The following is a 27,717-nucleotide window of genomic DNA, read 5'->3' as shown; positions in this document are numbered from 1 at the left end:
GTCACCTTACCCTCAGAGCGGTGGAATGAGTACTGCTTTAGTTCATCTTCCTCCGAACTGCATCCAGTACACGATAAAAATCAGGACATAATCGGCTAACCGCAGCATGCTCCTTGGGGAAATTCCTCCTCCAGCAGTTCACATTTTTTTTTTCTTTTATGAAAACCCCAAACACGATAGGTATTGGAACCTATAGTACCTAGTACCGTGCATGGGCTGAAGGTCGAGAAGATGAAAGAAGATAGTTGTTGACATTAGACTTGAACTTCTGTAGATTGTAATTTTCAGGAAATAACTATGAAGGAAGTTTATTCCAGAAAATGGCAGTTGAATGAATAAATGAGGCAGAAGACACCTTGGTTCTGTAAATTTGATGCCAGACAGTAAAATGATGTTGACTGGTTGCAGCAGGTATTCGGACTGTTTTGAAAGCGAGAGCGGGAATTATAGAAGCCAACTCAGAAGACAGTGTCCATGGAAGTATCTATAGAAAAGACAAGCAGCAGAAACAGAACGTCCATGAGACAGAGAGTGGAGAGATTCTTTAGAGATGAGTCATTAATTTGCCTAACTGTCCTCTTTTGAAAGGGAATCTAGAAGCCTGAGAGAGGTTTTGGGTGCACCACCCCAGATGTGGGAACAATATTCCAGGGTAGAGCGGATTTGCGATTTATGAAACAGAGTGAACAGCTGCTTGGAAGAAAAGTAACGCCGAGAGTGAAAGAGAAAATTCAGTTTTATAGATGCAGAGGAAGCAATATTTATAATGTGCTTATTCCAAGAGAGATTAGAAGTCAGGGTTATCCACAATAGAGATATATGACCTTGCCTAGAAATTTGAGTGTCATCGAAGATAAGCATAGGAGCAGAAGAATCCTTTCTGCGAGAAATAAGATAGGGCTGAGTTTTAAAAGGATTGAAGTCAACTAAACATCAACATTTAAGGAATTGGTGGTGGATATTCGACAAGTTGAAGCTGTTTGTGCAGAGTCTACCTTAAAGTTTCTCAAACTTTAAGGTACAATTCAATGTGCCATCATCAGAAAAACTACAATAGGATTTTCAGTCAATGGAAGAAGGTCATTAATACGAGGGGGTATCAAAACTTCGTACCTTTACCTAGCAATAATAGCCCAAGAAAGGTGAAACTTCGCAGGAACTTTAATCCTTTTCTATGTACTCTCCATGTATAGTAACACATTTCTTCTATCTATGGATCTTGTTTAATGCCTTGCTCATAGAAGTCTGCACTTTTTTTGCATGAAACCACGAATCCACTTCATTGATGACGTCCTGAGACTAATCAAAGCGGCGTCCACGCAATGGTTTCTTCATTTCTTGAAACAAGAAGTATGACGGTGCTAGTCAGAAGAATAGGGTGAGTGCTGCAGTAGTTCGAAGCCACACTGGGCAACAAAGTTGGTGGAGGAAACGGTTTAAAGTCTGTAAATCCAAAATGAACTAATAAAATAAATAAATAAACTAATACAAAATGCCCATAAAATTTTCCGCGCTGGAATTCCAACTCAGACCTTTCGCTCGGCTTGAGAGGATGATGAATTTATCCACTGAGCTATCTGCGAGATAATCACTGTTATCTCCTTTTCCTGAGCCTTACCTAGTAAGGCTCAGGAAAAGGAGATAACAGTGATTGTTTTGATAGCTGTATTTTTGGTATTTAGTAAGCGTATCTGCTTATTTGGGTCATTGTAGGTAGCACAGTTGGTATAATCATCATCCTCCTCACACCGCGTGGAAAAGACCCGAATTCGAATTCCATCAATAACTCGAGGAATTTGTATAGGTCTTTTTCACAACTTGACTGAGTTATCGGTATCAAGCGATGATGTCATTGTTTTTTCTCCCGGAAACTCGAATGTTTCGTCTAGCGGACAGAATATTGACCTCAGAACACACCCAATTTAGAGACATATTATATGGCTCAATATAGCTTAAGTTGCTAATGTGGCTGAAACTACCTACCTGCTTTATATCACATGGTATGAACAAGTCATGATGTTAGCGAAGAAGCTCATCATTTCATGGAAGGACTTCCTTGAATTTATTCAACCCATCCACTTTCACAATGATAGATGGAACCCGATAGAACCACCCGATGGCCGTAGACAAACTTCCTCACATCTATCCTGCAACCACCCTTCATCGGCTTGAATTTATGCCCCTCATGTGTGTAATCTCAGCAAGTGGAAGAATGCCATTAACATTCAGCTTACTCAATCCATTCAAGGCTTTGTAAACATTTTTGCTTGATGGCGAAAGGTCAAAAGAGTAGAAAATTTGTTGAATGTTGTCAAATGATAATCAGTTCGGGCTTAAAAATGTGTTTAGCAAGATTACTTAACTTATATAGAATGGAATCATAATTTCTTCCAAAGACAACACATGTTCTGAAGTTGAAGATGTCCTAAAACAATTTTTTCTCTTTCTATTAATTAACAGCCATATGCAGCCTTCGTTGGTTGACAAATGAACAGAACTGCAATTTGACAATCATTAATGGAATACAGAATTCTGGGACCTTAAACTACCCTTGGATTTTTGGAGACTTTTTTTTTTTTAACAGAAGGTGTGTGCATAACGGAACAAAACACCCTTCATGGCAGATGGTGATGACACTGCCATCTGATATCATTGATCCCTGACTCATAGCTGTGCTCTCCAAACAGAAGCAGTACAAAATGACATCAGACCGGTAAGAGTGTAGAATAATGCTGTATCATCAAATTTCTGTTAAAAGATAGTGAAACCAGCTGAAATTCTCCACAGGTTCAGTGCACAATATGAGTAAAAGACCCTACAAAGTGCAAATATGCATGACTGTCACGGTATGTTTTCCAAAGGCTGTGATGAGGTTGTTAACCTTCTTCATGGCTGTGTGCAGCCAGAAGTTATCCCAGGTGTGACCATTTTGTAACATCAAGAAACTTATTTTTGAAAATAAATGAATACTGCCTTAAAAGTGTGAATAAGTGTTAGAAATGTGGAGGAAAATATTCGTACACTTCTGTTTGAGAGAACGTATGCACAAATTATGAAGAACATGAAGAAATCTTTTCAAAAATTGTTTATTATAAACAGAAAATATTATATTTCACGAATTATATTTCTTTTCCTTTTTTTTATTACTTTGTGTTTGAGAGCCTTAAACTTTTTAATTGTTCTTTGAATCATCCACGCATGATAATTGCCGTATTTGTTTGTCTTCCTCTTGGAAGGATAATGTTCGTGATATTTATCAACTTCCATCGTGGGCGTGTTCAAAGAGAAAAATTTAATTCATTCATGGGACCATAGACGTGTCCAAGAACAAAGGAAAATTCTAGGTAGAATAAGATCAACTCGACTCAAATGAGTGGTCCACGTGATTCGACATGGTGGTTTGCTTCTGAATGCAATGGAGTGTACTCTGGAGGAAAAACGCCCTGGCGGTAGACCAAAAAAGACCTTCATTGGGACGTTGCTGGATGAACCAGAACTTGATGAGCAAAATGAAACGGAACAGGAGAGACAAAGATAGCGATAGCCCATCAGAGGAACTCACCAGTCACAAGACTGAATTACTGATGATGATTTCTATATCCAGCTGTTATACGCTATCATGTTCATAAGTAATGCATCATCCGAAAAAATATTTGCTATTGTTACATATTGATTCTTCGGAGAAAACATGTGATGTTGTATATTACTAGAAAGTAAAATTTATACAAATTTCAACGCTTCATACACTGGTGTGCAAAAACTTAAGGACCAGTCAGGTTTTCACTTGTAGCTTCCCATTTTTATTCAAAAATGGCAACATAGCACTGGTTGCCATGATACTGTAAGAACCCTATTCTTACAAGTATCCATGATAATATAAATATCCTGAAGAAAAGAAAATATAGAGTAGAAAAAAATAAAATAAATGATATTTTAGTAAAGTAAATCGAAGCACAACAGTTCAATAGGGGCACCGGTAAAAGGCAATCCTTGTTTACGATAAACAAAAAGAGGGCAGTTCTCTGGTAGAAAGGAATAAAGGGACCGCTTTTAACCTAAGAAGGTTCGGACGTTTAAGACTAAGAGGGAAGGGGAGACCCGCGATTGAACATACACCGAGATGGGATAGCTTTCCACTAGATGTAACAGGCCGACTCTGGGGGCACTTTAATAATTCCAAGGAGCAGTAGCTTGAAACAAAGCATGAGTACAGGAGTAAGTGGACCGGGATGGATATATGGAAGAATCTAGAAACTTCTAAGCACCCGGAAGTTCCGGCGAAGCTTCTAGAAAATTCTAGAAGTCGGAAATCCCCTTGGAAAGGATATGGGCCTCGACACGGAAGTATAAAGGGCGAACGAATGAGGATGAAGAGGTAGATAACGATCGGGCTATGATTGGCTAAAAATTAGGGGGGTAGGAAGGAACAAAAAGGTGATGCGGGGCAGAGAACGGGAATTGTTGTTTTTGAGTCGGAGAAAGAAAAAGGGAGAGAGGGAGTTGAAAGAATCGTTAGAGTGTGGTAGTGGTAGTTGGGGCCGATGTTTTTAGGGACAGTTCGAAAGGGCAGTCCTGGAAGAGAATAGTCACTGCAAAAAAAAAAAGGATAACCCAATCAGGAGAAGGATAAAAAAGTGAACCGACCTGAGTAGTTTGGCAGAAACCGAAAGTCGTTGTATTGAAAGATAAGTGAGAGAAAAGAAAAAAAGGAGTGCAGTAGAAAAGAAACAGGAAGGGAACTTTGAAAGGTCCTGTTTCCCGATAGAGCAGAGAAGCGAAACCTGACGATTCTGTCAAGCATCCTCGAGTCATGGAACGATTCGGACACCCAGAGCAGATCGGGGTGGGGAGCAAATGAGTTCCTGACGAGATTTAACAGTTGCAGAACAGAGAGAGGTGAGAGTGTCGGATGGAAAGCAGATTCCAACAGAAGAATAGCCGCCCACTAGCCAGACACGATTTCCAGGATGATCCTGACAATGAAATTGTCAATGAAATTGTCAGGATCATCCTATATAGAAGATGATGGCTGCCCTGAGCAGAAACAAAGAAAAAGTCTGCAGAGAGCGAGCCACTCAGCAGCATATGTAAGTACTAGATAAGAAAGGAAAGGACTTTAGAGGAAGTACTCTTAAATTAATAGAGAGTTTGAACATGTACTAGTATAAAGGGAAGTAAGGGAGTCTGATAGGCAAATTGGACTTATTATATAGATAAGATATAAGGACTGTAAACTTAGTTCTATGTACACGTAAGAGATATGTGTTATCCTGAGACGTAAGAATGTCAAACACCTTATTTTGGAAAGGGGTAATTAAGTGAAATTTTGGAAATAACATATAGATATATAACTAAATATATATATTCAGAAATGTATGCCGTGTCCACTACTATAAATTCTTAGAAAAGGTCTACTGTAAGGATAATGAATAGTGTTTAGTAAGATGTTAACTTGGACCTGATGGAGCTATTGTCAAGAGACATGAAGAAACGTAGTGATGTGTTGGTATTATTGTATTGTCTTTAAACCTTGCTCACATTTAATGCTAGAAATTTAACAAATTTTACCTGCTAATGGTGTACTCAGTTAATTTGTCTTGTAAATAGTGTGAATAAACAATATTGTATATGATGCATCTGAGTTGTGTCCGTCTTTCTGAATACCCAGCCAAACCGCAGGAGGCCTACATGAAGTACTAGACCCCCCTTGAATCTGAAATTTTCTGAAAAATTAAACGAGTCAGGTGTTAATGTAGGAGGGGAAAAAAACTAGGGGTATAAAATAACAAAAAAGAGAAATCTGGTAGTATAAGTGATATTAAGAATTTTATAGTTATAGAATTATTATCATTAGTAAAAAGAAAGAAAAAATTAAACCCCCCTCCCACAATACAGATGCGTCACTGCCAAAGATGGAACAAAGGGAAGAGGTGGTCCGCAGTAGGAGATATGGCAACCCCTAATATCGATGCAGGCTTTGCACCGCCTGTCCATACTTAGAACAATGTTGTTGATAAGTTCTTGCGGTAACATCGTCCATTCCTCTATCAGCGCCATCTTCAGTTGGTGAACATTTTCTGGTGGGTGTAGAAGTGCCGCTAGGCGTCTACCCAGAGTGTACCATATGTGTTCTACGGGATTTAGATCGGTGGAACAGGCAGGCCAAACCATACGAACAATGTCCCCACTTTCCAAAAGCATATCAATAGCTGCAGTGCGATGGGATGTGGCATTGTCATCCATAAACACAAACTCGGGGCCAATGGCACCTCGGAACAGACGCACATGGGGAAGGATTACCTCAGTACAGCAGCGTGCCCCATCATAGTACCGCATTCCAGTATCTGGAGTTGTGTCCATCCAAGATAACGCCTCCCCAGACGAGAACACCTCGATCGCCATATCGATCCATTTCAGTGATGTTTGCGGGGTGATACCGTGTGCCAACGTCTCGCCAGATTACCTGTCGAGAATCGCTGCTGAGACTGAATGTACTCTCGTCAGTAAAGAGTACCTTACCCCATTGCGCTGCTGTCCAGTCCTTGTGTTCGATGCACCACTGTAAACGGTGTCTGCGATGGTCAGGTGTTAAAGGGACACAGCGTACTGGCCGTCGAGCAAAAAGTCCACCTTTGTGGAGTCGCCTGGCCACAGTAAATCGCGATATCCCGCGTCCTGTGCTCTTGTGCAGCTGGATTGCAATGGGTCCCGTTGTCCGGTGTCGATACCTTTTGCCCTGTAGGAGTATATAGCGGTCATCCTTGGGCGTTGGTTTTCGTGGACGACCACCACTGGTCCTTCGGACAGCTGTACCTGTCCGAAGGACAGGTACAGCTGTTCCCACGCACGTGAGACGATGCTATGGGCAATATCAAACTCTGCAGCCACACTCCTCACAATTCGACTTTCTTCGAGCTTCCCAATTATTCGACCCCGGGTAAAGTGATCCAGATGTTGTTTATTGGCCATTTCGTTGTCTGTAGCACTGTATGAAACCAATCGAACGTCTGTAACAATCGTGCTCACCATTTGGTAATTTACACATAACTGCTGAACTGCTGCATTTATCTGTTTATGTGAGCCTCTCATCAGGATTCAAATTTTTGCATGTGCACCAGCTGTCTACTGAACGGCCACAGTTATGCAATTCGCCACAGGCTGCTTCGTTTGATTGTGTGGTTGCAACCTTTAGAAATAGTTTTGGTCCTTATGTTTTGCACACTAGTGTATATTATTAAAATTAATGATGTGTACTGAATTTAATAGGTCAAGAACTCAAATGAGTGAAAATCACAAGGATATTTTTGAATGTATGATATGTAATAATTATTCAAAATATAAACAACACTAAATCAAACTAAAAACATTTTGGCACATACGAATACTGCGATTCTAGTGTAGGACATCTTCCAGGTGATCCCTAATGAACCACTGATGCACATCTACTTAATGTCTTTTGAATCTGAAAATGTTTCCTCCACTTTCAGCCAAGTTGAACTTACCTTGGAAGAGGGAAAGAAAAAAATGTGCTTTTTGTCACGCGCAAACAAGGCATTTATCCGTTCCCCACAGGGTCAGAGGAGAATGAATGAACCTTGTCCCACATTCTCTCTTTCCTGTACGCGGATTACGTTAAGAAAAGGGCTGTTTGGAAGGCAGTGGCTGTATCCGTCGATAGCTCAGTTGGCAGAGCGGTGGACTGTAGATTGTGCAATGTAGACATCCATAGGTCGCTGGTTCGACTCCGGCTCGACGGATTTTTTTTTTTTTTTTTTTTTCTATTAAACTCCACCTTATTTTTCCTCTAAACTATTATGACGTACACAGCACTCTGAAAGGCAGAAAAAAGTATTGTGCGTTGTATATGAGAAGTATTATGTTGAGTTCTGTTGTGATCTAGCGTTTGGCCGCAGGACCCATATTGGGACCCCATGTTGCCCTTACACACCGATAGGAGGAAAGCCAGGCTGCCCATTATTCTCTAGCTTTTGTAAATTAATTTTCTATTTTCCCGGAAGTTTCGGGAGGCTGTAAAAATCTAAACCCCTGGCTTTTTGGCCGTGAAGGGCATTAAAGATTCTCTCTCTCTCTCTCTCTCTCTCTCTCTCTCTCTCTCTCTCTCTCTCTAATTTGGTATTTCATATTTTCAGTATTGGTCAGCCTTTGAGACAACCACCTCTCATTGATTTGGCATGCTCAGAATCAGTCTCAATATCTTACCATTTAGATAACCCCTGACCAATTTATTTCTACAAATTTTCGCTGAGAAAACACGATGAAAAAACCGAAGGTGATGCATTACTTATGAACACCACTGTATTTGTTACTTTCGTTCCAGCAGCAGTAACATCTCATTGGTCCATACAACGCAACAACCTTTTTGAATTTTTCTGAATTACGAAACCCTATAAATCTTCCAAAACAACTGAAAAACTTGCCAGTATAGTCTTAGATTTGTTACATATTTATGTGAAAAAGTTATGCATTTTCTGATAATAAAATAAATTAAATAAAAAATATTTAGATATATTTATTTATAAATGATCACAGAAATACACTCGGTGATCATTAAATTGTGACAACTCCATTTGTAAGGGACTATGCTGGAAACGTATTTAGCAATAAAAAAATCTGAACAGCATCGTACGCTAGTGCAGTACATTCGTTGTGGTGTTCTTAACATCACAACGAATGCTGTGATGTTAACAACATGCTGGTTGGACACTGGAGGACTGAAAACGAGTGTGCTGGTTTCCAGTCCTCCAGTCCACAAACACTTGATGTAACAAGCCGGCAAACACCATCGTGTGTGGTGCAACCAACACGAGTCCACGGACCCATCGTGCATGGTGCCCACTGTCCAGGCAGATGGCGGTGGTTGCTTAATATAGGGCTTGTTTTGCTGGCAATAACAAGAAGTCCTGGTGAGTATGGACCAACGTTTCACGGGTGAGGTCTACTGACAGTTCTTATGAGACTATGTGCAAGCTGCCATGTTCCATTTTTATCCGGACAAAAACAGGATTTTCCAAGCCAATAATGCGTCGTGTCATTGGGCCCGCAATGTGCATGAGTGGTTCAAGGAACCCAGTGAAGGTATCATCCACTTTCATTGGCCTCCAAATTTGCCTGACCTCAATCCAGTTGAACACCTGTTGGATGTTTTAGAACGAGAAGCGAACCATACGCCACAGTCATCTATTCCCACACTGTGGAAAGCCTTGCAGGCAGCGTGGCTACAGATCCCCATGGACGTCTTCAGACATCTAATGGATTCGATGCCGAGGCGAATAGCATCTGTTATCAGTGCGAACGGTGCCTCAACACGGTATTAGGTAGTGGGCGAGTGTGCACTGAGTGGGCACTGCAGGCCATAAGAACCTTTTCGTTGTGGCCAATATTTGAAATGAACATTACGTAATAAGATTGAAAAATATACCAGCAGCAAACAAATATGGTTCGGATACCAAAATAGAAAAATAATCCTTCTTATTCATGGGCAATCTCGCTTGTCTTTAGAGGTCTCTGCAAATATTATAATGCGTGATCCTTTACATTTGTCTGTTGCAAACAAACTATCCGTATTCACCTACAAACACTAAAATGACGCTTTTAAATGGTCCCTTTGATGTAACCGTCCTCCCGTCATTAAACTACAAGACAAATAACCTTCCATGGTCTTATTCTCGTAATTGACTCTAAAATGACTTTAACATACAAACCATCTTGATCATTTAGGTTAGGGTCAAGGCCTGTATACTTCCTTACCTCTCAATCTTTCCAAACAGTCCTGGGCGTTAAATTATTGCACTTTATGGCTACTCTACAAGTCTGTGTTTCTGCCAATCTGTACTTACGGTGCTGGGGCCTGTTTTTGGCAAATTACAAAGAGGTGCGTTCAAACTAAACTTAAATCAATTCAGTGATCTATGCTTCTCGCAATGAGCCGGGCCTGCAGGATTGTATCTACCTCTGCTCTGCAGGTTCTAAATGGAGGTCTCTCTCTTGACCTCGTCTTGTTATACAAAGGAACCTGTTATCACATTCGGCATGGGATCTCTCTCTTGAATTCCTTCACATACCTGTAAGCGTTGCATCTGATCCTAAGGCTGAAAAGAGTCGCATCTGGAATATCCTTTTGCAACGCTGGCAACACAAGTGGGAGGTTACCACATTAAGGAAGGGTAAATTACATATTTATTCCACAGGTATCTTTCACCATCCGTGACTTCACATTGAAATGATTCCAGCCAAGCCTTTCTACTCTCTACCTTCTGAATGGTCATGGCTCTCTCAATGCAAAACTGGCCACCTTTAATTTTTTCACAGTGATCACTTTGTATTTGTGGCCATCCCGAGAATTTGGAGCATGTGCTCTTTTACTGCGAACTTTATCAAGACCGTTGTCACTTCTCGTTTCCATGGATGCAGCTGTTCCCGGAACTTAGACTTCTCTCTTAAGTTCACTGGAGCTTAAGAAAATGGAATTGAAGAGACTCTTGTCTCTTAAATTCCATTTTACTTTATTTATTTTATTTTAACATTTATTTTAAATTTTATTTTATTTATTATTTATTTTTTGCTGGCCTCTTACCCTTCGCTTCACGCGAGATTTGCTGGTGCTGGGTTTTGGGCTCCCTAGGTACTAGACGTAAAGTCCACTAATCTTGAACTCCAGCAGTGGACGAGGGATGTCTGTGTGTGCGTTTTTTTTTTATTTTATTTTTTCTTCTTATATGAATGATGTTAAACTCGATTTGGGCATTCAGTATGAATTAGTCGAGGTCTGCCACAGTACATGGGTTGTTGTGGCTCACTTACCCGTGGTCACTGGGCAGGCTTTCCAGATTGCCTTCCTGACAAAATGGTCAGAAACAACACACACACACACACACACACACACACACACACACACACACACACACACACACACACACACACACACACACACACACACACACACACACACACACACTCTTCTGGACTTTTACAGCGCTCTGTATTCATCACAGTGTACCAAATCAGAGTTGGACTGACACTCAGGTGCCGCCCTAGATAAGATACTATACATGTCTATATGGACAAAAAAACCCAAGTTTCCTGGAGTAAAAGCCGTCATGGGTAGCATAGTTGGTTGGATGGCCGTCCTCCACACACCGGATGAAAAAGATCTGTCAATGACGTGAGAAATATTATGGGCCTTTTTCACAACGTGGCTGTTTTTCGGTCTCAGGCGAGGGTGGCATGATCCTCCTTCTCCTCGGAAACTAGAGTTTTTCATCCAGCTAATAGAAAATTGACCTCAGAACATATTCAATTTACAGACAATATACAAGAAGCAATATGGTCCTAGTCGCTGATGCTCCTAAAACCCGACTACAACAACAATAATAGAATAAAAAACATGCAACCCTTGCCAGAGATCGACTAACTGAGCCATGCTGTGGAAAAAGCCCATTAAAATTTCTTACGTCATTGACAGGATTCGAATCCGGGCCTTTTCCACCTGGTATGAGAAGGATGGTGCTTATCATTTCCTTGCTATAATAAGGATCGAATACTGCAGTCTTGCATGAACTTCTTCACCTAATGATAAAAGAAATAATAAAATAGTTGGTGTTTAAAACAAGTTAAAATTAGCATTTTAGAAATTGTATTAAATGATTATGTAATGTTGTGGCAACCTTCCGCGCAGTGTCGCAAGGTGCACAGTCATGTTGGAAAAAGAGTTTTATATTCCTGGAAAGAGGTCTAATGAAGGGCAGAAGAGCTTCCTTTAATATATTTGTGTGTAATACTCACCATTAACATTCCTATTTACAAAATGTATTCTGTCCACTCCTTTGTTCGTTATGCATCCCCAAACCATCTTGTCAAATGGAAACTATGCTGTTGATTGAATACAGTCAGGGTGATATGCTTCATTTAATCTATGCTGAACGCAGCATTTACTAACTGATTCCATAAAGATTAAATTTGGATTCATCAGAGAACATGAGATTCCCATTGCTCATTTGCCACTTTAGCATGTTTATTAGCTCAAGTTAGTCGTTTTTTCCCTCAAGGACTTCTTAAGAGGTCAATAAGGACTACTTAAGAGGTCGCTATGCTTTTAGACCACTCATCTCAAGTCTCTGTAGCCTGTTGCATTTACCCCAGTATGTTCCTTCCTTTTGGATTTTAGGTCTTGGAACTTTCAAGACGATCAAAGAGGCAGAGACTTCAAACTCTGTCCTGTGCTGCAGTACTTTTCCGTTTCAATCCGGTTCCGATTTTATTTTGGTATTTCCGGTTTCGTGTTTCTTTTTAGGTAACCTTCATGCTAGTTAGAGTCAACTTGTGAATGGTGTGCCAACATTTTCAGCTATATGTCGACTATAAAAGCCTTTTCTAAGTGAAGACAGATAACAGCAGATGGATGCTTTTATAAACGAGATAATGCACTATCAGGCTAGGTTTGTCCTCTGAGTAGCACAGTTGGTAGGATCGTCGTCCTCCCCCACACAGGTTGGAAAAGACCTAAGTTTCAATCCCGTCAATGAGGAGATGAATTTTTATGTGTCTTTTTCACAACAGTTCACATGAGACCAACTGATTCATCCAACTAGATGAGTCAGTTGGTCTCATGTGAGGGTAGCATGATTTTTTTCTCCCGGAAACTCGGGTTTTTCGTCTAGAAAACAGAAAATCGACCTCAGAACACACGCAATTTACAGACAATATATACACAGAGCAATATGGCCTTAGACTAAAACCTAGTTTTAGTCTAAATTTTAGATTTTAGTCTAGGTCTTAGACTAAAACTAGCTTTACTAGTTTTAGGATGCTGTAACAATCTCTTGAGATGGCATAATTTTACCTACAGAGGAAGTTATTATTAACTTCTTCTGTAGGGAGTTATTATTAACTTCTTCTGTAGGGAGTTATTATTAACTTCTTCTGTAGGGAAATATTAAATTTTAGGTGAAGCAAATTATGTGCCCGCACCTGGATGCAAGAAAAAATTCATTACCAATTTACATTAATTTAATATTAAAAAGGGATCTATTCATATTTGAATTGATCCCCTATTAAGTGAATGTTATTAATTATAATTCGCTCTTCAACGTTCATACACTGCTTTAAGGGGACGATATTGTCCCCTTCAGGCAGTGTTTGTGTGTTTAACAATTTTAAACGTTACATTTCGAACCCAGTATTTCAAGGATATTTTTAAAGAAACATATTCTTGGTAACTTTAGGTAGGAGATAAATGTGGCAACACCGTGCGAACTTTGACACTTCCCTTTGTGATCTGTAATTTTCACAATTTGCTGATAACTGAGTAACTGGTAGTGTGATGCCTAGATACTGATAAGCTCATTGGACGTCACGAAAGACCTATCGACATACCCAAATACCCGGAGTGCAACAGAACTTCTTCCTTTTCATCCGTCCATTGCAAGACTACGTTGGTGTTCCTTCGCTAGGATGTTTTCAAGTTTTACGCAAGCTGGTGAGTATAAATTAACTATGTATTATGTTGCTATATGTTGGATATTTAAATTAGTATTCTATTATCTGTCATTTGGACTGTATGATCAGGATAATTATTCCAGCATCGTTTAATATCATAGGTCAGGTGTTATTTTCCAGATGTTTTGTTTCATTTACTAATTTAGATTGGTGTTGTGGTTTTGATCACATGATGACATTTATCATTAATTTTATCTATCACCCATAGCAACAATTGCGTTTTTTGTTTACGCCTACCTTTTAGTTTAATTTTTTGGTTAATAAATGCTTGTAAATATTTCTTTCATTTATAAAATCACGAATGTTATTAATTTTTTTATTTGTAAATAGATAACGCTGAATGTCTTCCAATTACAATATGTTCAAAGTATTGGTATAAGTTAGACTGGAGTTTCAAGAAAAAAGAAATCAAAGTGTAAATGATTTATAGTTGGGAACCAATCGCTAATACCAGATATTAATAAACGACATCAACGAAGGGATAAAGGGTGCGACGTCAAAATTTTCAGATGGTGAAAAGATTGGAGAGTCGTTAATGATCTGTGCCAAGCAGCGCTCCTGCAAGGTTGACTTGAACAAGCTTCAGGGATGATCAGAAAAGTGACAGCTATGTTTTAATACAACAAAATGCAAGGGAATGGTAACTTCAAAAAAATGTATACACTTGGTGGAGTTGAATTAAAAACAGTAGAGAAAGAAAGGGATCTGGGAGTTCTGATATGGGCAGTGTAAACAGGCGTACAGGAAAGCCCATGGTGTCCTATAGATGATTTATTGGACTTATCCTCCTCGCCTGAGATCGAATAACTGAGTCACAGAGTGAAAAATACCAATAAAAGTTCCTTGCGTTAATTACGGAATTCGAACCCAATCCTTTTCCACAAGATTTGTGGGGAGGATAGTGATTATAACCACTGTGCTACTCACTAGGACTTCATAACTTCAAAAGAAATTATTTATACTACATGGCAATTGAATAAATTGTAGGATTCCTTAGGGTACCGATTTAATTGACTTAATAAATAGTAGCAATAGCTTAATTTTCAGTACTTACCTTAATATAATCTGCAGTTGGGCTTAGAGTGAATAAGGTGAAAATAGACTAAAAATTGGATTTAATGTGGATGAGCTTACATTTTTGAACGGAATTAAAATATGCTCAAGGAAATAGAAGTGCACGTCTTCTCCTTGGTTGTCATGAATTAAAGTTGAAAGGGATTGGGACTATGAGAACTCTTGATTATACTTTCATAGTTCCAATCCCTTTCAACTTTAATTCATGACAACCAAGGATGAAGACGTGCACTTCTATTTCCTCGAGCATATTTTAATTCCGTTCAAAAATTTAAGCTCATCCACATTAAATCCAATTTTAGTCTATTTCCACCTTATTCACTCTAAGCCCAACTGCAGATTATATTAAGGTAAGTACTGAAAATTAAGCTATTGCTACTATTTATTAAGTTATACTACATGGTTAAATAGATGAGAAGGAAATAGAAACTTTCCTTTCGAGTCCCAACATGGCATTAAATTCCATAAATGATTTATAGAATTTATAAATGCTTTCTTAATAATAGCTACATTCTGCAGGAGGAAAGTTAACAAATCTCTCATACCCTAATCCTAAATACAGAAATTTTAGCTAAATAAATACAAAAGTTCTGATTAGAAATATTTTATACAACTATTGATAATGAAACTTATAAAATATGACAGGCATAAAGCAACAAATTACTAGAAAATCTAAGTAAATTTTATATTGCTGTTTCCATGTACAAAACAGATTTTAAGTCGATGCTGAAAACAATCTTGTTTACGGCAGCAGAATTATCAAAAGACACGTTGACAATAATGTGATTGCTTATTTTCCTCACAAGAACCATAAGGAAACGAATTTCCTTGGAATTCTCCATCGTCCTTGACGGGTAAGCTAATCATATGACATATGTTACTTATTCATGTTATTCAAAGCTCTCTTCCCAAATTTCTCAATTCCATTATCATTAATAAAGAAAGAAATAAAAGTTCTTATAATTATCGAAAACTCCTACTCGAATTAGAGCTTCTTGAAATTTGGATAGTCAAATAAGGAATAATCGATATTTTATTCATTTATATTTACCAAAATTTTCACAAGTGTTGAAAATGCTCAATACGCTGCAATAACTCACTCCAAATCGATCTCCTGCATACGAGTAGTTTTAGGCATACCCACAAGTAAAAATGTATTGGATTTAAAGAAGAGGAGCAAAGTCACGCAAAGGTTGGTGGAGAGATACATTGCATCGCACAGCAGTTGCAGCATCTGCCAGAATAAGTTCTTCCTAAGTTCTTCCATGAGTTTTGCATTCGTGATAATGATGGGCATATTAACCATCCGGAATGGGTCTATAAACGAAATAAAGAAATGTAACAAGTAAATAACAAAAGATTGAGTGCTTCTTATTTTAGTATCAGATTTTTAAGTTTTAACTCAACACGAAAAATTTTTGGAATCTTATTTCATAAACTTTTTTTTTTTCTGCATTTTGAATCTCCCAAAGTTCGGCGTGGGAGTTCTGTGTTATCCTACCAAGTTAGCCGTTGTCTCGGCACTAAGGGCCAGAAACTCCCAAGTAAATAAATTCTATGGCGGAAAGATTCTAAAAGAGGAAAAGAAATTTTAGAATTCATCAAGAGTTCGAAAGAATTTAAATAATTCTGGGTGAGTGTTCTCCCTTGATCAGAGCATGTGTATATGACTGTTTTGCTAAGGTTAGTTCCTTTTCTTCGATAAAAAAAAAAAAAAATTCAAAGAATGTAACTAACTTTAATAGTTTAATAGAAACCCGCGAAGGCCATTTACCGAAAAAAACATAGATGCAGGAAACTACAGTTGATTTGTGAACGTGAAAACCTTTAACTTTGTGTTCATATTCCTCCTTCCTTGTCTCTGTAATTCTTTACTTAAAATCAGTGAACAAACTTTTCAATATGTAGTGATTTAAATGTTCAAATCACTACATTTACTAATTTTTAATTCTTTGCTACACTTGCTAATTCTTTCGCTATCATAAAATAGCGAAAGAATTAGCAAGTCCTATATTCATCTTATTGGAGACCACACCACAAAAGACTGCGTGAAGCTGGGTGTGAAGTAGAAGATAAAGAATTGACTAATTAGAGACATTAATATATTTGGCGCAATTCCTAGTTAATCAGTTCTCGTATAGTCTATTTAAACATTCAGTAAAAGAAATAAGGAAAAGTATAAAACAGTGCCTGACTTCAAGTTACTTAAAATAGCATAACTAAACTCACTATGGAACATTAGCAAACTTAAAAATAGCATAACTAAACTCACTATATTTAAATTATGGAACATTAGCAAGTTAACAGTTTTCTGGTATTATATAGTAATTTTTTGTTTGTGTTATTTAGCTGCTACCTGCCCTGCTCCCGCGGGTTATCAGTGGGTGGTTTGTGCAAGAGGAAACCTCCCTTATAACGCAGTGTCAGCAGGTATGGATAGTTCAGGAGAGATGACTTATGTGGGTAGAGCCTTTCAAGGTGGGGACCTCATTCCTGGCAAAGTGGTCCCTTCGCACCACTGTTGTTATGTAGCCTGGGATGGAAGAGAACATTCTGTCAAGCATTATGAAGTAAGAATTGCAAATCCTTAAATATTCTTATGTTGACGATATTATATGAAATTAATATCTCAATGTTCAATATAATTGATTTCTTATCATTTCAATTAATAGCATAGCGGATTCGGGGTAATTCGGTTTGTGTTTCAAATATTCACTCTATTATAAAGAGAAAATAATAAAGACCGATGATTTAGAATGATCTGTACAGTCTCAGTTATGCAAATTTGGCTATTCACAATATTTTCTTATTATTGTATATTATAATCGAGCATTTTTATAATCGAATGCTGTATTTTAAGGTACTAACTCTTCCTGGAGGTGGAGCAGCCAACTGGACCTTTTGTACCGACGGAATGGTGCCACCAACTGCTGTCCAAGGGGGAAGAACATCTACTGGAGAACCTCTATACATTGGTCGTGCCAATTATCAAGGTGCGACGGTTTCTGGTAAAGTCCATCCGAGTCATCGCTGTCTTTACATTCCTTACGGAGGAAACGAGCATAGCGTCCACTCATATGAGATACTTGTCGCCGGTTATCCTGGACAACCAACGGTCTGTCCGCCAGCTTATCCTGTTCCTCAGCAGCCATACCCACAACCGTCCACCTATCCTACATATCCTACTTATCCTGCTAATCCTACTTATCCTACATATCCAAAGGGATGGTAAGAAGTGAACAGCCAACACAACGCAAGAAAATGTTGTATAGATATTAAATATTAAAATACTATTTGGAGAATATTATTATTATTAAAACATTTGGAGAATATTGTTATTATTATTAAAACACTATTACTAATATAAAAACATTATTTGTTAAATTAAAACGTGTTTGTTTTAATTTAATTTTAAGTTGGATTTCTTTAAAAATAAAGTGAGATTGTTTTAAGTTAACCTTTTAAAATTATCTACAAAATATGACCAAACAAAGTCAAATAATTTGTATTATTTTTCAAGAAATAATTTTAGTTTTTAAAAATCTCATTACTGAACTGTATGTCAGTATGTGTTTTCCCGTTCTGTGTAGTCATAGTAACGAACTTGTCACGTGTAGAACACGTGCTCTCGTCTGATAACGCGAAAGCCAAAGCAGTGTAAAAATACGAAAGTGTATGTATTTTAATGAACTTCCTTATTTCTACATTCAATAAAGCTGTGATGATAAATATTCATGTATATTTTTTTAAATTATAAAAATAAATAAACGCCTAGATATATGTATTCTTAAATATTAATTCGAAAGCAATGCGGCAAGTGGGGATTCCCCGAGAATTCTCAATGCGCAGGAGACGCCCCTAAAATGATCTGCGCATGTTTCATCCACCGGTTACTTGGTTGCACACAGTACGAATGAAGGGGAAGGAAGCACTGAAAACGTTACAGACATGGCTTCCGGTAAGTACAGTATATATTTAAATAAAAGGCATGAAGATTATATGATTATAAATATGAAGCGTCAGAAAACTAGGGCGGGCTTTAGAAAATAACTGGATTTCTTTGTTTATATTCGTTCTTGTGTATATTTTCTACGCTATTTTTAGCTTACTGCAACGATCGTTTAGCCTTCGAGCTGTTGGCATGTGGGGATGTTTATTGTAGCACGTGATTCTAGGGATTTTTTAATTTATATAAATGGATTTTTAATACTTTTGATTTTTACTGATTCGTAATGCCTATACTTTCGATTATTTCGAATAGAATATAAATTTTAATTGTCGTATTTTCTGGGGCCAACGTTAACGGATTGTTAACAGCTCCTTAACCAGTGAAGTTTATTTTTTTTTTTTTTTTTTTTTTATGTGAACCCCAAACACGAGAGGTATTAGAACCTATAGTACTTAGTACCGTGCATGGGTTGGAGGTTGAGAAGACGAAAGAAGATATTTGTTGACATTGGACTTGAACTTCTGTAGATTGTAATTTTCAGGAAATACGTATGAAGGAAGGTTGTTCCAGAAAACGGCAGTTGAATGAATAAATGAGGAAGATGAAAAGTTGGTTCTGTGGGTTTGAAGTTGGACAGTAAATGGATGTTGGCTGGTGGCGGCACGTGTTCGGACTGTTTTGAAAGAGAGAGCGGGAATTATAGAAGCCAATTCAGAAGAACAGTGCCCATGGAAATATCTGTAGAAGAGGCATGCAGCAGAAACAGTACGTCTATGAGAAAGCGAGTGGAGAGACTCTGTTAGAGATGAATCATTAATTAACCTAACTGCCCTCTTCTGAATGGAATCAAGAAGCCTGAGAGAGGTTTTGGGGGCACCACCCCAAATGTGGGAACAATATTCCATGGCAGGGCGGATTTGCGATTTATACAGAGTGAGCAGCTGTTTGGAAGAAAAGTAACGCCGAGAGCGAAAGAGAAAACCAAGTTTTTTAGATGCAGAGGAAGCAATATTTGTAATGTGCTTGTGCCAAGAGAGATTAGAAGTCAGGGTAATCCCCAAAAGAGATATATCCTTTTGCCTAGAAATTGGAGTGTCACTAAAGATAAGCATAGGAGCAGAAGAATCCTTTTTGCGAGATATAAGACAAGACTGAGTTTTAGAAGGGTTGAAATCAACTAAGTTGTCTTTGCCCCACTGGAGAATTACCTGAAGATCGGCATTTAAGGAATTGGTAGCAGATTTTCGAGAAGTTGAAGCTGATTGAGCAGGGCAAGGTTTCTCAAAATGGAAAGTTGAATGCAATGTGCTATCATCGGCAAAACTATGGATAGGATTTCCAGTCAATGGAAGAAGGTCATTGATATACAAGAGGAAAAGAGTGGGGGAAAGAACTGAACCTTGGGGGACACCGGCATTAGTGGAGAAGTTAGAAGACAGAGAGCCATCTACCATCACCCTCAGTGAGCGATCAGAGAGAAAACTGGATAACCAATTACTAAAAACAGTTGGCAAACCATAAGATGGAAGCTTGTTTAGAAGACCTTTATGCCAAACACGATCGAAAGCCTTTGAGATGTCAAGAGCAACTGCTTGTGTTTCACCGAACCTTTCCATTGAAGTAGTCCATAAATGGGTAACATAAGCCAGAATATCACCAGTGGATCGACACCGACGGAATCCATACTGGCGATCGTTGATCAGACGGAAGGTTTCTAGGTAGTTTAAGAGTTGGCGGTTAATTGATTTCTCCATTACTTTAGAAAGAGTAGAAGTAATTGCAATGGGACGATAATTGGATGGGAGGGATTTGTCACCCTTTTTAGGAACTGGCTGGATATGAGCAAATTTCCAAGCAGAAGGAAAAACACCTTTGGAATAAGAAAGTGAAAAAAGGCGGCAAAGAATAGGAGTAAGTTCAGGAGCACAGATTTTGAGAACAAGTGGAGAAATACCATCAGGACCTGGAGCTTTCTTAGCATCAAGATTCATCAAAATCCTTCTGATATCCTTTTGACGGAAGACCACAGGAGGCATTGAATGGACCGTGTTGGGAATGGTGGGAGGTGTTTTACCAAGTTCATTAATACATGAGCTGGAAGAAAAATGGGATGCTAGCAGGTCAGCTTTATCCTTGGCTGAAGTGACAACAGAACCATCTGGTTTGGACAGAGGTGGGAGCAGAGATGGGCAAAAGTTGCGGCCAATAGCTTTGGCAAGAGACCAGAATGCTCGGCTACCATTAGGGCAAGAAGCAAGTTTTCTACTCTTAGCCTGTTCAAACTCTAGTTTGGACTGATTAATAACTGCTTTACAATTGTTGCGAGCTTTGGTGTAGGCAGAAAATGAAACTGAAGAATTAGAAACAAGCCAATTACGATAGGCAACATTCTTCTCTTGAACAGCCTTAGCACATTTATTGGAAAACCAAGGTTTAGATAAAGGACGAGATTTTAAAGTGGAGTGTGGGATAAAGGATTCCATTCCTGCAAGAATAATTTCACTGACACGATCTGAGCAAACGTTGACATCAGGAGTTTTGAAACAGTAATCCGACCAAGGAAAAGAAGAAAAGAAGTCTCGCAGGTCATCCCATTTTGCATTCTTGTAATGCCAAACAACACGAGGTTGGGAATAGCCATGAGATAAAGGTTCCATTGGAGAAGAGACAATCACCAAGTTGTGATCTGAAGTGCCTAAAGGACCTCTCACTTCGACCGTGTACTTAGAAGGGTTGTTTGTGAGAAAAAGATCAAGCGTATTGGCTGTATGATTCGGATTGTCCGGTATTCTTGTAGGTAAATGAACAATCTGTGCTAGGTCATTAGTAATTGCAAAAGCCTCAGCATCTCGACCTGCTGGGTCGGTGTGACTAGAAGACGGAAGCCAGCTGGAGTTGTGAACATTAAAATCACCAAGGAAAATTACCTCACTGTTAGGAAAGTTGGACTGGAGAAAGTCAAGTTGCAACGAGAGGAAGTCAAAGAGCTCCAAGTGATTAGTGGAGTTGGGAGAACGGTAGAGACAACAGATGAATTTGACACAATGAGGTAGAGAGATTTTAAGCCAGAGAAGATCAAAGAGTGGAGATTCCAAATTGCCAAGTCTCTGACAGGGAATATCAGAACGGACATATGCACAAGTACCACCTTTGAGGCGAAAGGAATCATACAGCGAATAATTTGGGCATCTGAGATGAACAGTAGTTGAATCAACCGATAACTGAGATTCTGTCAGAAAAAGTACATGGGGTTTGGCAGACTGCAAGTGGAAATGGACATCGTTGAGATTAGAATTGAGACCACGTATATTTGTGAAATGAATTAGGAAATCCTTGGGAGGTTTAGATCTTTTCGCAGATAAGCTTGTTCTATTAGTTTGACAATTCATGGTGTATTCAATAGTAAGAAAAAGTGGGTGGGACATGCTGTATGAAGTAATGAAATTTTTGGATATGGCGTACATGTGGGAAGAATATACCCAGATCCTTGACATAACGTGGCCTCGACAATGCTCCCCGCATACACACTACTCGGACTCCCTCCAGTCACTATCTGGCAGAGTAGAGGTAGCAAGATTATACACTAGCTGATCCGGAAGCCTCCTAGAGAGTTACCAATAGGTTCGGTCCGGTGTACTAACTAGCGGCCGGCCTGCGAAAACCGTTTTAGAGCTGTACCCTCGAAATGTAAGGAATATTGGATCTCGCCACAACGTTCATCATAACCTCAAAAGTCATCAATCATACTGCATGATGGAAGAGATAGGGAAGGGTTGACCGGAACTTAGCTCTAGAGACTAAACATGGGTTCCACCACTTCAAGCCTCCAATAAGCAAAGTGGTGGTATTTCGCCGGTTGATGAGAGTCATCTACCACCTAGTACTGCCTGGTAACATAGAGGGGCGGCATTCCTCCATGTGGTGTGGGCGCCACACCTCGACCCCTGCTTTCGTTGGTTCACACCTGGGTGGTCACCCACCATGTGCTTGTGCATGGAGGTTATACCCAGGATTACTAACAGTCCCACCATCGTGAAGGTGCAAGCAGAGGATTTGGTTGTCACAGACCGTCCGGACTTCTCCGAAATTGGGTCCACTTGACTTGAGTGTCACCCGAATATCAGTTCCATCAGCGTTTTAGACTCCCAGGTAGCAAGTACAGCTTGTCTGGCATATCTGAGAGAATGTCTGTGACAACCTCAAGGACCATTATTTATTTATTATTTATTATTTATATATTATTTATATATTATTTATTTATTATTTATATATTATTTATTTATTATTTATATATTATTTATTACAAAGCCATTTTTTTTTCCCCTCTAGGTGGTTTGCGGATTCTACTTTGAGAAACATGAGATTGTTTACTACATTTCTATAATTGTAGCTGAATCATAATTAATTTTAAAGTACTAATATCAACTTAGACCCGGGAGGCCCAGTTAACAGCTAAAGGCGCAATAGCCCCCCCCCCCTATGATCCAATCACTGGTTGCCCCACCACTGGTTTAGCTCCTCTCTTAATAACTCCTCTCACACTCAGTCCTGGAGATTGAGTTATTTCAAATAATTTCCACCTCTAGGTAATTAATGTATTAAAATGAATTCATCAGAATGTCTTGTTATGGAAATAAATTTTCTGGTGGTTGAGGACTTGTGGGTTGGTTACTCATCCAATAGAAGGGCATTTACTTAATTTCTGGGTGAATTCTTGCAGTATCAGCCTGTTAGAGGGAAAGGAATATTCACGATTTGGTAATCAATATGGATTCATGAGTTTTTAAAAATCGTTAAATGAAGGAACCACTAGTAAGCAATAATTGTATTGATGTCCGATTTACTGAAAGAAATTATTACTGTCAAAGGAAAGGAGACCCGTTTTCACAAGAGGTGGGGGGGGGGGGTTACAATGGTATTAAACATCTAAGTACTTTTTAGTGGAACCGAATGGTAATTTTAACAAATAAATGCTGAGTGGAAAATGTTCAAGGAAGTTATTGTTTATTTGCTTATTAGTGCAAGATACATTGCTGTACCATCGTTACACCCCTCTATTGCTAGTTGGTCACCTCCTACCCAAGCACCATATGTTAGACAACTATAAATATGCCTTAGGCCCTTCGAAGAGACAGTAATATGATTGTGAATGGAAGATTCTACTATCGACAGAGTTAACAAATTTCCAGCGCCGAATGATAATAGGGTATCACATAAGAAATCCATCTGTATATGATATTGCAACTGCACTGAAGATTCCTAGGTCAACTGGTGTTCTGATCTGCAAATGGAAGCGGACTAAGGCTGGAACCTTCACGAAACGACTACTAAAACCACCAAAGCTGATGGAACGTGACAATAAACATGCAACGAATAGTCTTCTTGGAATTCTTGAAAAGTTGGCAACACAGAGAGGCTATCCGTGAGACGATTGGGACACGTCAACCCCAGTATAATGAGCAGAACGCTGCATGATATGGGTTACCATGGTCGTGCAGAAGCCGCTAAGCATCCTGACTAATGCCGGACGCCGTCTAGCTTGGTGTCTGCCCGCCGTTCTTTCACCGTTAACCAATGGAAAGCTGTGCTTTGGAGTGAAGGGTTACTGTACGTAGTCTCAGTCTGACGGTCGTGCCTGGGTGTAGCGGATGCCCGGAGAAAGTTATAAATAAATAAATTTTTTCTGTTTATACTCCGGCACGACAACCAAGTCAGTAGAGTTTACAATAAATTTTCAATACAAATATTTATCGTATTTAGTAGTCACGGGCTTGAACCCCGGTCCACTCAAGGAACGCGTGCTATGCACTCGCTCTTGACCACTGGGCTACGTCAGGACTGTATTATGTCGACAATGGAGTTTATCGGATGCAGCCGGATTTTTTCGTGGTTTGGCCTGGGCCACTGTTTATATCGGAGAAAGCCATTAACTCAGGTCTATCTAGACGGCGTGGAAGTCCCATAGCAGGACAGCGCTGTGACAGACTAGTTTGAGGACATAGCATCGAAAGCTCGGGCTGGCTAACTCAAAGCCCTGACCTCAAACTTGTAGAGAACAAATTCTGAATTTGTTTATGTCGGAGAAAGCCATTAACTCTGAGGTCTATCTAGACGCCGCGGATGTGGAAGGCCCACAGCAGGACAGCGCTGTGACGGACTAGTTTGAGGACATAGCATCGAAAACTGAGTCTGGCTAACTCAAGCCCTGATCTAAAACTTGTAGAGAACAAATTCTGAATTTGGGAACTGGGACAAATTGGATCGTTGGGTGCATGTGAGGGGAAACTCTCAAAAAACAGACTGAACTGATGGCTGCTTTGAAGGCGGAATGGAGAAAAATATCGGAGGACATTTACAAAAACTGATGGAGAGTATTCCGAGGAGACTAGAAAGGCTAAAGTTTCCAGCACACATTATTAGTTTTCCTCTAAATAAAGAATTATTTGTAAGTGTCCGTATATATGAATGGCAGGGTAGTGTATATACGAGTATAGTTATAAATTCTTGTAGAGATTTACAACTGGGTGTTGATTTAATAAGGTTTTAAAATAAAATTGTCTTAATCATAAAGTAAAATAGGAACAAATAAATTTTCAAAACTAAAAATATAAACTAAATATCTTAAATAATGACATATAAATAACAAGGTAGAGCCAACATAGGTTATACAGATCTCATATAAAAAGTCTTTATTATAGGAAAATATGAATAAATTTGTTATAAAAAAACGACTCCTTGATGATAATTACTAAATTAGCATATGGAGAAGGAATGCGCAGAACAGAGAGAAAGAAAAAAAAGATTGTTCCCGATCTTGACAAATATTTAATTGACTTAGACAGCTTATCGAACTTACTGTATATATCCAATAAGTGGGATATATTCATATCCAACTTATTTCAGTTGGATATGCATATGGCTCCAATTTATATTCGTTCATTAAGCCTAGAAGAAATTAAGTGAACTTCTGTACCTCTTCCATAATGACTTCTAAATGTACGTAATTTTCGAGTAATTTTAAAATCTGCATAAATTTCAAGTAAAACCAATAACCTAAACTATAAGAATTAATTGTCCAGACTGGACAAGCATATTCAAGTATTGGTTGTAATGAAGATATAAAAAGGATCTTGGATAACTCAGTTCTAATAAATAGTTGTTGAGTGGCCAGGCAAATCATTTAAAATTCAATTTCCTTTGCTGGCAGCCTGATTGCTGTGCATTACGAGAAGTCAGTTACCGAGGTACTGGCTAAGAATGATATTGTTTCCTATGTTATACTCAAAGAAGACAGTATTTTTCTTAGGTTATCTAAATGATAATACCTTGAGCTTAGCAATTTTTACTAAAAAAGGTTATTATTTGATTCCCACTTTCCAATGTTGACGCCATTACACAAGGCCATCTCTAAATTTATACAGTTCGATTCGGTTTTCCACACCTTAAAGGCGTGATGAGCATAAAATGATAACCGTACTCCTTCAGGAAAAGGGATTAAGACCATGTCATTCTTGTAGATATTAAATAGTGGTTGCCCGAGAGATGATCCCTGTGGCACCCCACAAGAAATTTTATTCCTACCTCCACAATACGTACAGCCTTCCTTTATATATAATTAATTATCCAATCTAGAAGGGGGGAAGTTTCAGTATAAGCAGGTGGAGATCAACAGAGTCAAATGCTTTAGATAGATCGGTGTATACGACTTCACCGATTCTCTCAAATCTCTGGTTACGAAATACCAAGAAGTAAGGTTGTGTAAGCTTTGGCTTACTAAAGAAAAATAAATAAAAATAATAATAAATAAATAATAATAATAATATATATATCGGAATATGCTTACAAATTAGACTGATTCGGTGAACAATTAATTATACACGCAACGAACAATTAAAATAGGATTAGGAATAAGTCGTTAGGAAAATGGTTAAGGGCAAGACAAAATTTCCAGAAGGAGGGTGAGCTTCGACCTACAAAAAGGTCAGGTTAAATTTCACCGAAATGGTCTGAACCAGGAGAAATATACGGAGAAACGGAGAAGGTCAAGGACGATGGAACTAATCAGGGATTATATTAAAATAAGGGATGGGGGGAGAATTTAGGACAAAAAGGATATATAAGGTTTTGTTCGGCGGGAAAACAGTAGTTGTTGGTCATTTTAGAGAGAGGTGGTGGTTTTAAGTGAGTTGGTCGTTTAGAGTGAGTAGGCCGTATTAGAGTAGTTGTTGGTCGTTTTAGAGAGAGGTGATGGTTTTTTAGTGAGTAGGCCGTATTAGAGTGAGTTGGTCGGTGAGTTTTTTGGTACAGAACAAAGGAATCCGATTTGAAGACCATAATGGAAAGTCGTTCTAAAATCAAGGAGCTGCCCAACCTGGAGAAGGAAGCAAATAATTGTAAGTACTGTTTAGTATTATTATATCTAATCAAGATTTAGTCCTGGGGAAAGGAGAAAGGCATTCTGAAATCCTAACTGTGAATGACATGATTAACCTGTGAGGTGGAAGGATAAACACAATTGATGTTTTGGTAGAGATTCAGAAACGGGTACCACTTTCAAAATGGCGGCGAGGAGAGGAGGTATGGGTTCCACAGCAGACGACCCAAGAGACACCCTGTCCTCACCGCAGATCATCGTCGACGGCGAACACTGTGGTGTCCAGAACACTGATTGGACACTGGAGGACTGGAAACAAGTATGCTAGTGGGATGAGTCCAAACATCTTTGCTGGCAAGAACTATGATTCCTGGTGCGTACGAACCATCGTTTCATTGGCGAGGTCTACCAACAGCTAGGAGACCATATGCACCCTGTTATGTTGCATTTTTTCACAGACAGAAAAGGGATCGCTTAAGACGATAATGTGTCGTGTCACCGCACTGTGCACAAGTGGTTCGAGGCACACAGTGAAGATACCAGCCATCTTGATTGGCCTCCAAATTCTCCTGACCTAAATCCAATTGAACACCTGTTGGATGTTTTGTAACGGGAAGAGAGCCATATGCAACTGTCATCAATTCCGACACTGTGGAAAGCCTTGCAAGCAGGTCTTCAAATATCTAATGGATTCAATGCCTAGGCGAATAGCGGCTGTTATCTGTGCGAACTGTGACCCAACACTGTATTAGGTAGGTGGGCCTAATTCAGTGATCACTCAGTGTATATAGAGAACACTTAAACC

The 27,717-nt window shown here is 38.9% G+C and overlaps 1 protein-coding gene and 1 non-coding gene across 2 annotated transcripts in view; both read left to right on the top strand.

Moving 5' to 3' along the window:
- LOC150075802 (pfs47 receptor-like) overlaps positions 1-27,717 on the top strand; it is a 50,870-nt gene that overhangs the window by 4,554 nt on the left and 18,599 nt on the right. Inside the window, exons 2-5 of the mRNA XM_090387890.1 lie at positions 13,242-13,495; positions 16,939-17,159; positions 17,450-17,820; positions 18,498-18,547. Coding sequence (XP_090244016.1) covers positions 13,471-13,495; positions 16,939-17,159; positions 17,450-17,820; positions 18,498-18,547 — 667 coding nt within the window. The 5' untranslated portion in view covers positions 13,242-13,470. The remainder of the gene's footprint in view (positions 1-13,241; positions 13,496-16,938; positions 17,160-17,449; positions 17,821-18,497; positions 18,548-27,717) is intronic.
- On the top strand, positions 7,669-7,757 carry TRNAY-GUA (transfer RNA tyrosine (anticodon GUA)). Its single transcript is given in 2 exon segments — positions 7,669-7,705; positions 7,722-7,757. It is a non-coding gene; the product is annotated as a tRNA-Tyr (tRNA).

This window comes from Mastigoproctus giganteus, chromosome 13, assembly GCF_048544385.1.
Source record: "Mastigoproctus giganteus isolate SK-2022 chromosome 13, ASM4854438v1, whole genome shotgun sequence".
Classification (NCBI taxonomy): Eukaryota; Metazoa; Arthropoda; class Arachnida; order Uropygi; family Thelyphonidae; genus Mastigoproctus; species Mastigoproctus giganteus.
The sequence above is the reverse complement of the archived record's forward strand: the minus strand, read 5'-3'. Positions and strand labels throughout refer to the sequence as shown.